General features: G+C 42.5%; 1 protein-coding gene across 6 annotated transcripts in view; it reads left to right on the forward strand.

Annotated features, from left to right (window-relative positions):
* Nucleotides 1–264: 264 nt before the first annotated feature.
* Nucleotides 265–15,845, forward strand: part of SPADH (spermadhesin family member) — a 43,100-nt gene continuing 27,519 nt past the window's right edge. For 5 of the 6 annotated variants that reach the window (XM_083439612.1, XM_083439614.1, XM_083439613.1 and 2 more), the window contains exons 1-8: nt 265–348; nt 8,633–8,662; nt 9,548–9,695; nt 11,136–11,320; nt 12,408–12,443; nt 13,819–13,848; nt 14,455–14,481; nt 15,369–15,395. In XM_083439612.1, the coding sequence (XP_083295738.1) occupies nt 303–348; nt 8,633–8,662; nt 9,548–9,695; nt 11,136–11,320; nt 12,408–12,443; nt 13,819–13,848; nt 14,455–14,481; nt 15,369–15,395 (529 nt within the window). In that variant the 5' untranslated portion in view covers nt 265–302. The remainder of the gene's footprint in view (nt 349–8,632; nt 8,663–9,547; nt 9,696–11,135; nt 11,321–12,407; nt 12,444–13,818; nt 13,849–14,454; nt 14,482–15,368; nt 15,396–15,845) is intronic. The other variant, XM_083439615.1, reaches the window with a different exon arrangement.

Raw genomic sequence — 15,845 nt, forward strand, 5'->3', positions numbered from 1 at the left:
ATAGCCCCCTTTTTTAAAAAGGAAGAAGGAGACTGACAAGCACTGGGCTTCATACTGAGGACTGTTTACACAACAAGAATAAAAAATTAAAGATAAGGGAAATGGCATTGATATGCACTCGTATTGTTGGCATAGTTTAACAAACATTGTTTGGCATCGCAAAAGTCCTTCTAGAGCACTTCCTTTTCCCAGGAGCTGACGAAAAAGGGCAGATCAAATTTCAGACCCACCACACTATATATGTTCAGGTGTTTTCATCCTGAAGGTTACCACTCCTAATTCTCCTGGAATCTTAGCCCAAGATGGATCAAACTGTGATCTTCCTTTGGGTGCTACTCTCAGCATCAGGTAATGTGCTGTGTGTGTGTGTGTGTGTGAGAGAGAAAGAGATCTTTGCTTCACCTTCTTTTCTGTCTTGCATATATAAAGTCGAACAGCAATTTCAATAAATAAATGCTTAAATCAGAATTGAGAAATAAAGGACAAAGTCTGTAGCTCAGTGGTAGGGAAGGCTCCAAGTTCCAACCCTGGTATTGCCATGTAGGGTTGGGAAAGTCTCTTGACTGAAACACTGGAGAGTTTCTGCCAGTCAGTGTAGACAGTACTGATGTAGATGGACCGATGAATTTAACTCCGTATAAGGCAGCTTCATATATTCCTATGAAGAAACGAATGTTGACTGTTTTCATATCTGAACTGCTTGAACCTTTTAGAGCATAGTCATAGGTATCAACTTTGCTGTAGAAAATTGACTGTCATTTGCTTTGTTGTGAACTTGGTCTTCAGATTATGGTCTGTGCATCCATCTAGAGTTAGCCACGCTTATGCACACTTTCAGGGAAGTAAGTGCCATTGACTTGTTTCTCAGGAAATAGGAACAGACCGCAAATCTTGTCGGGAGCAATGGGATAAGTTTGTCAAAACCAATTTATTCTACTAGTTTCAGTGGGGTGAACTTTGGCTGGATCGGTATGTTAGTGTTCGTTAGAAAATAAATTAAAAACCATTACTCTATTCATTTCACAACCTTGCCTTTGTTTGGGGTAAATTATTGAATGATTTATTACTTTGATTACATTTGGCATTCAATTCAGGGAAGTTAGATTTCAGAGAATAGTTTTGAGATGTAGACTAGGTAGATCGTCTGGGGAACTTTTTCTAACCCTCTCCACTGAAGGCTTGAAAGAAAAACAGTTTTCAAAAAAAAGGTCATTAAGAAGCTAAATCAACATTTTTTTGTTGTTGTTAGGAATCTTCCCAAACATATTGGGTGGTATTCAACTAAGTTATACATATAGTAAGCACACTGAAATTAATGAACATGACTAAGTTAGGTCCATTAATTTTAAAGGATCTGCTCTGGGCAGAGGTGCCAGCTTCTCCAGACCAATTAGCGGTCCTGTCATGACATTCCATGGGAAGCGGGTGGCGCTGTGGGTAAAAGCCTCAGTGCCTAGGGCTTGCCGATCGAAAGGTCGGTGGTTCGAATCCCCGCGGCGGGGTGCGCTCCCGTCGTTCGGTCCCAGCGTCTGCCAACCTAGCAGTTCGAAAGCACCCACAGGTGCAAGTAGATAAATAGGGACCGCTTACTAGCGGGAAGGTAAACGGCGTTTCCGTGTGCGGCTCTGGCTCGCCAGAGCAGCGATGTCACGCTGGCCATGTGACCTGGAAGTGTCTTCGGACAGCGCTGGCCCCCGGCCTCTTGAGTGAGATGGGCGCACAACCCTAGAGTCTGTCAAGACTGGCCTGTACGGGCAGGGGTACCTTTACCTTTTACATGACATCCCAACATCATGCACATGATATCGTGCAACGTTCTGATGTCACGCGTGTGGCACTGCATGGCATTCTGATGTTGTGCGACTTTATGATGTCACGTGCGTCCCCTCAATTGTCCAGAGAAGTTGGCCCGTCCTTCTCTAAAATAAGATGGGGGAGAAAGCTAAAGTGCTTTGGCCCCAGACACCGGCACCCGTGGCTCTAAGTAAACACCACCTGGAGTCCAGAACCTCTGAGCATCAAATTTGTGCTCCTACTTATACTACCTATAGAACACTCAAGCTTGAAAGGCAGTTTTTACCTCAACGTAAAATGGATTAGATGTATTTTAGAGCGTAGCAGCTTCTTCAGCATGTGCCTAGTTGAAGTTCATGTTTTTGATGTGGTATGGGATCTCCCCCACCCAATTGCCCCTAGAAGGTCGCAGCCATAGGCGCCAACTCCCTGGGGCCCTGGATGCCTGAGCTCTCACAAAATTCCCCATGAAGGGGCTGGACACCCACAAAATTTGGTGCCAAGGCACCCATGGTCCTGGGGCACCCATGGTCCTGGGCCAAGTTGGCACTCCTGGTCCCAGCAGATGTTGCCACAGGTTTCCTGCATGCACAGATTCAGGGTCTCCCTAATCATGGGCAATAGGATGGAAGATTCACTTCTAAAACAAGGATTGCAGATCGATAGAACTCCCACAATCGATAGAACTGATCATTAATCACATACACTATTCCCAATCCTAAGGGGGAAAGCCTCATATCTTACAGAGCCAAAATGGCATTCCAAAAATGAAAAAGGAGGCTATCAATAGGTTTAGGGAAACCCAAGATTTGCAATTGTATGGAATTTTTTTACAGGAGAAAAGTGGACCAAGCATTCCACACAGGGGACAGTGTGCTCAGGGGCCAATAAATATTGACTGTTGGGGGCAGGTACAGAAAACCAAGGGATAGAGGGGAGCAATTTGATTCAGTTCACATTTAAAGGTGAACCTACCTACCATGCACTTTCTGAAACAAAACACAAACTAAAACACAGCCATCCTTTGAGATCTTATTCTGTGGATAAGTAATGCATACACAAATGCATAGACTAGGATAAAGGGTGCCTAAACATGCATATGTAAGTGAAAATAACAGATGAAATGCATTATATTAGGGAAAACAGCTTTGCAAAAAAATGTGTACAAAGGGGCAAATATGCATTCCGCATGTGTATATTAGGAGAAATTTGCACTAAAATGCTGATAAATTTTATGAGGACTTTAAAAATTACAAACTGGATTGGAAATGTGAAAAACTGAAAGGATTGGAAACATGAGGAATGGGGAGAAACCAAGATGCACAGATTTGCCCATTCCTAGGTAGGGGAAACTGAATTAGAGTAGGGAATCTTGAACTGAGGCCACTGCACACGCCAACATTTTTGTTGTAGGTCTCACTTATTTAAAACTCATTTTTAAGTAGTTGTTCCACTCCAGCTGGTTTGGACTATAAATTCCCTGGCTCAATAATGTTTTGTATAGTGACTAGCTGTGCTGAAATATATTTTGATGCGAGTTGCGACTATTGTTTTGTAGGCTCTCCTGGGCATCAGTCTTAAACAAGAACCACTGTGTGCCAGATCCTGCCACCCACACAAAGGGGAAAAGTTCGGAAGCCAGGAGGGAAGGTGTGGCTGGGGATGGGAAGAGAAGGTTGGCAAGGGTTGGTCAGTGCCAGAAATTTCCTCTCTCTCCCTGCCAGAAACAGCGTAGGTTGTTGCGTGACCATGACGTCTGTGGTGTGTGATGGTGTACTCAAACTGGTTTAGAGAGGAGGAATTCAGTGACTTGGAAATGCTTTTCCTTTCCTACACATCACTCTTTCCTGTGTTTTCTTGTGCATTACCTATGTCATCACCCCCAGCATGGGTTGCATCCAATTTGAAAAAGTTCAGTTTTTAAAAATGAACCAACCACAACTTACACATTTTATTAATTAACTAATTGGAAATACATCACTTTTTAATATTAAGTGTCCAAGGTACTATGCTGTGTAACATTTTTGCTTGAATTGTATTTTACTTGAATCTGCCTTAAATAACTCTAGTTACTGAGTGTTGCTGTTACATTCAGGTCCTGCTTGCAGGCTTCCCACAGGCAGAACAGGATACTGGACTAGCAGCTTCATCTAGTTTCTGACACAGAGGTTGTCATAACTGAATTTGCATGGAAGCAAATATCTATGTCAAAGCAAATATTTCCTATTATGGAGAATATCCATTCCATGCAGCTATTTATGGCCGAGAAGGCATCAAGGGACTCTCCACCACCCCAGTTGGTTGTATTCCATAAGCATTACTTTTGAATTCTTGAAAACCCTTGAGAGGTTTCTCAGAGCATTCAGCCATAATTCTCAAGAGCAGTCTTCGTCAACCTGGTGCCTCCCAGATGTCATTAGCCTATAACAGTCGTCCCAAACAACATGAATGGGGCTGATGGGAGTAGGCTTCCAAAAACATCCAAAGAGCACCAGGTTGGTGAAGGCTTCTCCAAACGGTTCAATGATGGAGGCTTGAAGATCAGCCCACCACCATTCACAGTGGGAAGAGATGCTCAGAACATCATTTCCTGCTGAAGCAGAAATCTATTGGGTCTTAGGCTTTTCAAGAGCACTCTGCCCTCTCCTACCTACTCCCTGTCCTCAAGGTGAAGTATTTTTGTGTGTGTGTTGGGGAAGAGGGAAGAGGCAACAGGCTGTGAACATCAGCATGGATGTAAGAAAAATCGAGGTGGAGGAACCAGTCCACTTCAGTCCTGCTCACTGTAATTCCACAGACCTAGGTGCACAAATAGAGCACTGAAAGCATAAGCTGTGGGTCAGTTAAAGCACAACAGGTGAGGTCCAATTCCTTCTTCTGCACTCATTCCCCAGTTTTAAACACCCAATCCCAGACATCAGATATAGATCTTTAGTTCTGGTAATGTCTGGGTGAAAAAAACAGATATGGGACATCTCTTAATTTAATATTGATATTCACACGAGAGAGAGAGAGAGAGAGAGAGAGAGAGAGAGAGAGGGAGAACGCACTTTATCATGGTCCTTAGACCCAAAATACATAGTACAACAATAGTACATATTAACACTTATTAAGGTGTAAGATCAGCCTTGCTGGCCAATAGAGGATCTGTAGCCAGTACATACCTGTACTGATTTCTTATTTTATTTTTTTGCCTCCGAGAAGTGTAACAGTATGAAACTTATCCTCAAGGAGAACCTTGACATGAAATGGTTCAGTATTTCCAGGTTGTTCCGATAGTGTTGGATTGATTAGATGCTGTCGAACCTGTTTATACAAACTACAGTTTATTACAAAGACTCTCCTCCCTGGAAGAGAGGGGAGTGGTTGTGGGCGGGAGCCCGAGCCCCGCCCCCTAGCAGGGGGCGACAGCCCCCTGCCTTCCCACTTACCTGGCTGGCGCCCACGCCCATCAGCAGGCACCCAATCAGGTGCCGCTGAGGAGGCGTGTCCTCCAGCATTTATGCTGGGCGCCAGCCCCTTCCCGGCCTCTCTTCTCATCGATCTTCGTCCCGTCGCGAGTCACCCACCCTCCACTCCCTTTAGCTTAGGGTTGACGTTTTTTCTTGGCCTTGCTATGGACCTTAGGTTGGTCGCCCTGGTTGACTGGGGGGCCTGGTAGGAATTTTTCCATTTGGCATTAGGCTTTTTGGTTTTTTCGCCTACCTCGTAGCAATCGTCACAACCTTTTTGTGGTATTGGTGGGTAGGTTAGGCATTGGAATAATGTGTTGTGGTGTGTTGAAGCGCTAGGTGTGGCCATCGCCTATGCCTTCAATTTTTGGGTATTCCGTTAAAGGAATCTGGCGATCGTGTATTCTGTCCGATGCCTGCTTGGCGGGAGGCCATGGCACGACCCTCGGTGACATCAGGGGAGAGTCTATAGTTGGACTGGCATCAACAGGCTGCACCTACTGGTGATTCAACCACTTTTTGGTGGACATCCAATGCCTAAGCCAATACCTTTTCACTGCTGTAACCAATAAAAGTTGTGGCCTTTCCTTGCCCATAAACCTTATATCACGTGTCCGTGTGTATTCATTCCACATCGTGGGGCTCGGGTCCTCGAACCCACAATATGTTCCATATATTGAACATCTTGGGAACATGGGCAAAGCCTATCTCGGTATGGGACACCAGCCAATATTCCCCTCAGCACTTCAGATGGGAAAACATTTAATCTGACTTTAGAAAACAGATGGCGATAGTTAGATACAAATTCTTAAGCTAGGGAGATAACAAAAAACCCTGTAGGTATTGGAATCCTGACACAGATGGGCCACAGGTCACATGTGAGCAAGATCGGAAATCACTAAAGGCGATATCCCATAAGCTCTGTTTCACAGTTTTGAGGGCAGTATCATACCCCAGGTGGGTAAGAAAAAGGTTGAAAGACCTATCAAAGAGGCCTTACATGCCATGGTTTTTGACAAGGAGCCGATGTACTCCTCATTTATCAAATGAAGGGGTAGCCCATTCCCAAAGCCATACATGCAGATTCTTAGCCAATATTTCAAAGCACTCCACCAGTGGGTAGGGAGAGAGAGGAATTACATGCTGCCAGGCTACAAACATTGTAAAAATTAGTTTCATAGCAAGGCTCAATACACTCATTGTTCTTCCCCCTGGATATTATTTACACATTTCCCAACTATTGTAGAAATAGCCTTTCATTGCTAATCATTATTTTTCATTATACTTTCCCACAGTCATACAGAAGAAGCTTAGCTGTCTTTAATAACCTTTAAATGTATTTATATAAAACAATAAACTCCTCTATTAACCTTAACCTTTTTTTAAGCTCAGCAGTAGTAGCTTTAGTAAATTAACTTATTAAATATTTCTATTTTGGTGTTCTTTAGCTTGTAGGACAAGTCTCCCCTTGTCCTACCTGGAGATACTGGGAATTGAACCTGGGAACCTGCGTGGAAAGCAGATGCTCTGGCACCAAGCTGTAGCTTAGCTGAGAAGGAATGGAGCTAGGGTTCTCATTGCCTTACATGAGGAGGGCCCCCTTAAGGTGTGCCAGGGGTGTAGGTGTGGATCAGTCTACCTCAGATGATGACTGCATTGCTATGCCACTGGGATGCTGAGCAACAGTCATAGTCATGTTTGCACATAGTCGAGACCCATGTTTATCCCAAGCCTGTGTCCCGTGTGTTCCTCTTTGACCTCTATGAAAGATACTCCGCAGGTGCAACGGCAGGTGCAAAAGATTTGCTGTGGAGCAATTACTGTCTTCTGCAAATTATGCCTTCTACAGAGGTTTCGCTGGGGTTCTATGGAAGCATTTTGAGATTATACTAGCACAACTTCAGAACAAAAGGATTATGAAAAGGAGCTACTCTGTGTGTGGTTAAGTGGCAATAATCGTAAGTTAAATGCTATCAGATTTCCAGAAGCCAGTAAGGTTATAAAGATGATCAGAAGAATGATTCATATTGTTTGAATTTAAGTACTGTACTAACATTCATTTCCTTAATACTAGTCAAACATTGTGAAATGCTGCTCTTAAAACAGAACTGAGTTTTGTTGAATAACGTTCCATTTCAAGAGTCTAAAAAGTAATTGTTCAAACTCCGTTCTTTGATTCCCCCCCCCCCCCCGTTTGCAGTTTATACAGTAACATAAAAATTTGCTCTGGCTGTGAGAGAAATCCTTTCCTAGCCCCTGTAGGGTAGCTAAGGGGGGCAGGGAGGGTGGTCCACACTGGGTGGCAGGCTTACCCAAAGGGTGTCCCGGGTGTCACACAGCCTGCAAAGTGCCCCAGCCACCACCTCCTCCTTGGCTGTGGATGCCCTCCAGTGGGCCCAGCACTGCCAGAAAAAGCGATGCGGGGTGCGGCACCAGGAGGGGACACCCTGGAGGGGTGCAGCTGGTGTGTGCCAGCCTGCAGGTTTCCCTCCCTAGTCCTGGGCGCCCAGGCAGAGGCGGCGGCGCCACCCCGTACCTGCTGGGTTGTAAAGGGCAGGCAGGCATTGCCAAGGCAGAGCGAGGCAAGGCTCCACTGGGCCCGCGAGTGCAACTACAAAATCAGCATGGCCTGGAGCTCAGCTCGTTTGCCCCATGGGCGGCTTGCCCTGCCCCTGTGGGCAGCACATGCGCCAGCCCCGGGCACCCAAGCGGCTTGCTACGACACTGCCCAGCCCTGTCAACTAGTGGCTAACCTCTGTCTACAGCAATGTCAACCAGCAATCAAGGAAGGAGGGGGAGGGATGCAAGTTGGCAATGGTTCTTCTTTACTACTGCCAGCCACAACAGTGCTGTGCTGTGGCCTAATCCTGGAATTACAATCCAGGGGTATACTAGAAAGAGCAGGTTCTCCCTCATGTATGTCACTCTGGCCCTGCCTCCAGAAGTGAGCTAGTGTTGCAGATTGGCCTCCAGTGTACAACTTCTAACTTGTACAGCTACTGCTTTGAGCTCAGATGAAATGGAACTTTTAGCATACAGTGCTCTTAATCATTTGGGGTTTCTTTTTGTTTGTAAGAACACAACTTGATTGCATTTAAGATTGAAGCCCTACATATGAGACCCCTAAGATTTGTAACTGTATTCCACTATAATGGTTGCAGAAATTGGATTTGCTAGAGGAGTGTCCTTGTTCTTCTTCTTGCTAGCAAAAGTGGCATATTTTTTGTCGTTGCGAGCATGGCATTCAAGGAAGCCATTTTTTTCTTCTTGATGAAGAGCATTTCCTGCTACATATTAAACCACATCAATTCAATGAACAATTTTGAAATTGTATTCTTGCAATGTTTTCTTGATTCTCTTTCCTCTCCCTCTTTTCTTTTAAATAGGAATGAAATCTGCCACAACAGTAGCTAAAGGTAAGCAGCATCTCTTCTGCCACATAATATAATGTTGAATTCCAGTTCCCGGCTTGCTGACAATATAGCATCGCTTTCTCATGCAGAAATTTGCTAGTGGGTAGCCTGCAAACCCCTTCAGATGCTGTTGGAGGAGCCTAATTGCTGGGGCTGTGCATGCCCCTCAATCCAATCTAGGGCCCTATCTGGCACACTGGAGCAACCCAAGCTGACCCAAGCTGATCTGGGTCCAACCCAGCCTGACACAATATCATGTGAATTGCCCTGTGATCTTTGGATGAAGGGCGGTATACAAATTTAAGAAATAATAATAAATAATAATAAGCTTGAAATCTTTTTTTCTGGTGGGGGGGGGGGAGTTCTACCTCAAGTTAAATATTTGGCCAGAAGGGGAGAAGGAGAAGGAGAAACTGCCTCCCCCCCCCCCAACAGCATATTTTATTAGGGTACTAAATCAAACACATCAGATCCCCCCCCCCCAAAAAAAAATACCCATAGCAAAGCATTCAGAAAAACCCTTGAATTCTTTGCATTCTGGCTTCTTGTTCTTATAAGAATGCCTACCATGAGCTGAACCTATCCATAGGCCTGTGCTGCAAAGAAAAGCTGGATTCACTGGGCTCATAGCAGATCTAGTATTTATTCTTCTGCCAATGGCAGCTCTCTGCTTAATGGTGCAAAGATCACCTGGCTTCATGACACACAACAGATGTGATGCTGAAGATGGCTGAAGAAAACAGAAGGACCACATGGAATTCAGTCCTTGTGATTCTGTCCTCTGGGTCTTGGTGAAGCTGGAAAGTTGTTACTGGGGTCTGCTTTTGGAGGGGTGGGGGGAAGCAATGCTTTGACACAATACTCAGCGTTTATTTTTGTATTTGTTAGGTAGCTACAGTTGTGGCAAGACTTTCACAGATCCAACGGGGTCATTTTATCCCGCATATTACAATGGTGGTGGAAATGTCGTAGAGTGTCTCTGGACAATTGTTTCATATTATAAGGTTCCTATAGTGCTAACCCTTGATTATTTCAGGTAAGTCCTCCGTTGCTGAAAGCTAGTGTTTTGTACTGTCAGCATCTCGCTTGTACTTTGGCAATAGGTACCACTGAAGAGGAAATTATTTCGTCATGCTTCCTTTCCTCCTTAATCTTTTTCTTCACTTTCTGCTTCTCTTTTTCCACACTTACCCCTTTTCATGTTCTCCTGGTTCTTTCATCTTTTCTTTTTCTTTATATGTTTGCTTGTTTTGAATAACTAGAGCAAAAGGATGCAGAATTGATATAATACATAAACTGATTGATTTGACATTTTTTAAAAAATACCTTGTGCAAATCATGTATAAGGGCTTTTCACCTGAGCAGCTTGTTGATGGATCGGGTTCATCTGCAAGGTGTGAAGGAGCTGACACCACCACCCTGTTGTGGGTTGCAGGTGTGCCAGTTTAATTTGTTTTTCAAAAATGTTCATCATTACTGAAATCGCAAAGGAATAAAAGCACGCATATCCTTAAAGCATATATGTGAAAGATTGTCTCATCCCTTATATACTCTACCACTGTGCTCTGCCAAGAAAGAAAGAAAGAAAGAAAGAAAGAAAGAAAGAAAGAACATTTTCCAGTTTCAGAGTCCATTCCAGTTGTTCTGTTATTTGCAAAGTTAGTAAAAAATGGCTGGCCATTCCATAAGTGCCAGGGAATCTGGGTCAGCTATGGCCTGCATATCTCACTTGGGCTGTTGAAGCTTCTGAGTCTTCATTCACAAATTTAATAAAACCAAAGCGAGCTGAATGCAATGTGCCAGATGTTGATTCCCTTGGGAAAGGGTGAGAAATGGAAGTCTTTAAGGTGACCATGTCCTGTGGGCTCATGCATATTATATACTAAATAAATAAATGAAGTTTCCAAAATTCCCTACAAAACAGTGCTCATGACTTCTGTGGGAAAATCAATATTATGGCCACACTAGGAAGTCTAGCTGTCCAGATCCAGCACTCCTGCTAGAATTCTGCTGCATATATTTAAAGTAGGAGAGGAATGATGTGCTGGCTCCAGGTCTGGCTCCCATTGAGACATTGTGAGATGCATTCCAAAATCTTTCCTCCAGAGGCTATTTCTTACCAACCAATGAGACATTACATTAATCAAAATGCTACAATATTTAGTGCTCTAAGGCCTTTATATGTCCTATTTATCAGGGAGCAGGTCTCAGGGAACTCAAGAGGACTTGCTTCCAATTAGCCATGCATAGGATTTTGCTGTCGATGTGTTACGACAAAAAATTAACTGAACTCAAGGGGTCACAAACCGCAGGTGGGAGAGGAGACAGAGTTTTTAAAGTTAAGAATGTGAGGAGAAAATGAAATCATCAAAATCATATAAATAATAAAATCATTGTCATCGTCATCTGATACTTTTGAAATGCAGGAATTTCTTTGCCTTGTACAGTATGACTAATGACACTTTTTCCTCCACAGTTTGGACTGTACTCGTGAATACATTCAAATCTATGATGGAATGGTACATCATTCAGCACTACTTGGGCAAATATGCGATGGCCCAAGTCAGGTATTCGTTTCACGTTCAGGCCTCATGAAAATTTTACTCCACAGAGAGTCCTATCGTGCAGGCTCTGGCTTTTTTGCCTATTACGATATAACAGGTAACCCTGGAACTCATACATTTACTTTCCATGCAGCCGAATATTTTTGCTTTTCGTATGCAGGAATAGAATTTTGTAGATCGGATTAGAATTTGACATTGTGGGCATTTGCTTCAGGATTACAATAGAGGGGCTTTAACGCAGTAAACAATAGCGTTGTGCAACAGTTCACTAGATTGGCTTGTATCTGTACTTGTAATATTGGGAAACAATCTACTCTGCTTCAGAGCCACTCTGTCTTTCAGTTTGACTTCTTGTTCCGAGTCTGAATTAGACCTGTTTCTCCCCATTGATTATGATGGGGAATTTAAACATGGCTGAACGTTTTTCCCCTTTTCCCCAGGAATGGATGACAGAGAAAACAATGCCTCTCAGAGAGCATTAAGCCTGCCAAATTGCAGGCAGTGCAGGGCCTGGTTTTATCCCTACTACAAAATATATGCAGGTTGGATGGGGAGCTGATCTGCGGTCTTACCCTCCACACATATGTTCAGTGTCACTGTTTTGATTATCTGGAGAAGGCCTGACTCATCCACAAACTATTTCTGCTCAACCTTTTCAGTGAAATTTTGCCTTTTTTAGTCTTCTCAGATCCAGAACTATGCTACTCGTAAAAGCTGCCCAAACCCCTATTTGTTTCCATGGTTTTTCATTTTGTTTCCTCCAGTCTTCCTTCAAATGTTCATTTTTTCTTCATAGGGAAAGCAAAAGTGCTAAATTCGCAAATAATTTTTTATTAAAAAATCAACATTTTCACTGTATATTTTGGAAAGTTGTTTGTTTCACTATCCGTTTGGATACTTCTTACAATATTATAATGGTTGTTCTGGACATCAAGGGACAAGTTGGGATACAATTGGATGCCATTTGGAATCAAGATGGTTGCCACACCATGCAAATGTATACTTATTTCAACCACTCATTTTACAATTGCTCCGATACAAGTTTAAAATATAAATGTGGTTTTGATTTTAAAAGAGCAAATATTTTTAAAATCTAGGTTGAATCTTGACATCTGCGGGACATTATAGCATTAACAATTGCTAGAATGTTGACTGTTTTATAAAATGATGTTTTTTGTTTCTAGATCTGTCAACCTCACCAGGCCCTGAATTAACAACAGGTAATGAAATCCCTGGGCATAACAGTAGGCTTGGCAGAGTAATGGTCATAGGTAGTAGTCAACTAAATTTTAGTCAACTAAATTTTGCTGAGAGTATATCCATTTAAATTGAGAGTCCTAACTTCGTCATGTTCATTAATTTCAGTGGGTCTACTCTGACCATGTAATTAAATGATATCTCATAAATGCTCTAGCATTTGATAATGTTGAGGTAATGAGGTTTTAGCATGGAAGAGAAAATAAAGACACAAACCAAATAAGGAACTATTGGAAATTTAACATTAAGTTATTGAGAATCCTGAAATCCAAACAAGGAGAGATAAACTGTTGTAGAAAATATCAGCAAGAGCAAAGGAGAGAGAATTAATTTGAGCTGGAATAAAGAAGAGAAAGAGAATTCAAAAGGTACGTATTTTTTTCCAGACTTAGCTTTGCAAAGCTCTATATTGATTTGTTTTGTAATGCTTTGTTCAGCTATTTCCCTAAGTTGTGGAACTAACTGAGTACAGAACTGAGATATACCATTTTAAATCAACACAAACTTTATTTGGTATTAGCTAAAAAGTCATTGAATATACATTATCTGAACATCACTTACCTGTCCAAACTTGGGGTGGTAAATGGGAGCATAGATAAAAACAGCATACTTTCTTGGCATGCATTTTAAGAACTAAAGGGCGTGAACCTTAATGGAAATGAGTAAGTGAATGAAAGAATGAAAGTTTGTTGGAAACAGATGTATTTATTCTTGCTTTGTTGTTGTTGTAAATATTCTTTCATCATGAGGTGAAATCTAATGTTGCTTTTTTCTAAAAAAGATGTTTAGGGGTACTCTCATTTTCCTACTCATATTGAAATATTGCCCCTCAATGAGGCCAAACTTAAATTCACAAAATGTTTAGGGGTATGTACCCCTGCGTCTCCCCCAGAAAAAAGCAGTGTTTAATCATATTCAGGGTAGGTTCATTTATTTCAGTGGAACTACTCTGAATATGACTAATGTTGGATATCACCTTCTGATGAGAAGATGAGAGTAAACAGGAACAAAATTAGGACAAAACTTGAAAAATTGTGATATCCTGGTTTATTTTAGTATGTGTAGAGCCAAAACACTGGATTCCAAAGGGCCACACATCCTCTGTTTCATATAACGATATTTACAATTTTCTTCAGAACAGCAGCTAACCTTGGTCAAGAGTCCTCCTATGTTTCTCTTCAGTGTTCTAAGGTTATTAGAGTCTAAACACACTTACGTCTCTGTTGCTTGTCCATTTATGACAACATGCTGGGGTGGTAAAATGCTTGTTATTCAACTGAACTTTACTCCACAAATATTGATAAAGGTTGCTTTTTTTATCAAATTCTTCTCTCACAGCTCCAGAGTTGACAACCGAACCCGTGTATAGTAAGTTTCCATTCTAAATCTTTATTGTTATACTTTGTCCAAAAAGGGTATGAATTAGAGAGAAGCAAGTCTTCAACTGAATAATCAGACATTCAGTTGCAAATCTGTTGCCTTCTCTCTGTGTTCATGCAGTTAAGAATAATGAATACCCAGTGAAGAGGGCCCTCTTGAAATAGAAAACATCTCTGATCACAACTTGTTATGGTGTAAAAACACTGCAATCTCTGTTAACTGAAGGGCTTTACAGGCATTTGGACTTATGTCCACTGCCTTTCTCATCTTCGAGGGAAGAGAGAGGCAGCAGGGGTGATTTGAGAATAGCCCTCCCCTCAGGCTGCAGCAGGAGCAATGCAAAACAGGGCACCTCAGTCCCAATCTCTCTAGGCCAGCGATGGGACGCCTTTGGTTCTTCACTTAAAAGTCCTTGACTTATAAATAAATGAATTACTTTTCTGTTCTTCTGTATCTCTTCACTACATTTGCATGCAAAATTCAAGTATAAGATATAATTTTAACTCTTCTGTATAACAAGTAGTTCATTTTTTAAAATGAACATAGTACAATGTGGATATTTAAATTTGCTGACCAATGTTCATCTTTCTTTAGCAACAACTCTTCCTCCAGAAACCACTAGTGAGTACCTACCTTTTTGCATGTAATTTTGCCACAGTGAACAGCCAAGGGAATAATGTAGTTTCAGGCAGAAGATACAGCATGGAATTAAAACGCAGTGCCTTCTTACATCCCTTATAATAATGGCATCTCAGGACCATCTGAGTACAATCGTGGTTGATGCTCTTTGGTGCTGAAAGAACACGAAGCAGGAAGACCAAGAGCAGATGGAGCCAGAGCACAGTCATCTAGGCAGCTTCCTAGTTGTCCCCATTCTCCTCCTTGCTCAGCTGTACAAAGCTAACACTGAGACTAAGAAGGAGGAATCTGACCAGCAGTACCACCTCCTGGACTTGCACATAGGATGGTGGGCAGGCAGGCAGGGGGTGCAGCTGACAGAAGAATGAGGTTGGTGGGGCGGTGCCCCATTTGCTTTCACAAATCAGCCTGACCCAAAGGTAGATTAATATTTGTTTGGACACAAAGTAGAAACAGAATAGGCTTTAAGCCTTTGAAAACTTGCATATACAAACACACACACATAGTCATCTTGCACTGGGTTGTAAAGTTAACATTTTTGTTCCTTGCTTTCTGATCATCGCCTTCTGAGAAATCCTATATTTCCAGCACCCTGAATTGGGTGTTCCCAATGTGCCTAGGTGAAATTTTAGTCCTAGATGCCCGGGGTCTGAGGGAAGATCTAAAATGCAGTGCTAATGTTGCTGTAGAGGAGATTATCTCTACAATACCGTGCGCATAATGACAATTGAGCCTGGCTCTACAAAATGTTCTGTCTGTGTTCTTCAGTGCCCTTGGAAACTTTGGATATATCTATGGCCCTTTTTAAAAAATGAACATAGTACAATGTGGATATTTAAATTTGCTGACCAATGTTCATCTTTCTTTAGCAACAACTCTTCCTCCAGAAACCACTAGTGAGTACCTACCTTTTTGCACGTACCGGTAATTTTGCCACAGTGAACAGCAAAAGGAACAATGTAGTTTCGGGCAGAAGATACAGCATGGAATTAAAACGCAGTGCCATCTTACATCCTTTATAATAATGGCATCTCAGGACCATCTGAGACAGTGTGGTGTAGTGGTTAAGAGCGGTGGACTCGTAATCTGGGGAACCGGGTTCGCGTCTCCACTCCTCCACATGCAGCTGCTGGGTGACCTTGGGCTAGTCACACTTTTTGAAGTCTCTTAGCCCCACTCATCTCACAGAGTGTTTGTTGTGAGGAAGGAAGGGAAAGGAGAATGTTAGCTGCTTTGCGACTCCTTCGGGTAGTGATAAAGCGGGATATCAAATCCAAATCCATCTGAGTACAATCGTGGTTGATGCTCTTTGGTGCTGAAAGAATGCAAAGTAGGAAGACCAACAG

Source organism: Podarcis tiliguerta, assembly GCF_965153285.1.
Source record: "Podarcis tiliguerta genome assembly, chromosome: 5".
In the NCBI taxonomy this organism is placed as follows: Eukaryota; Metazoa; Chordata; class Lepidosauria; order Squamata; family Lacertidae; genus Podarcis; species Podarcis tiliguerta.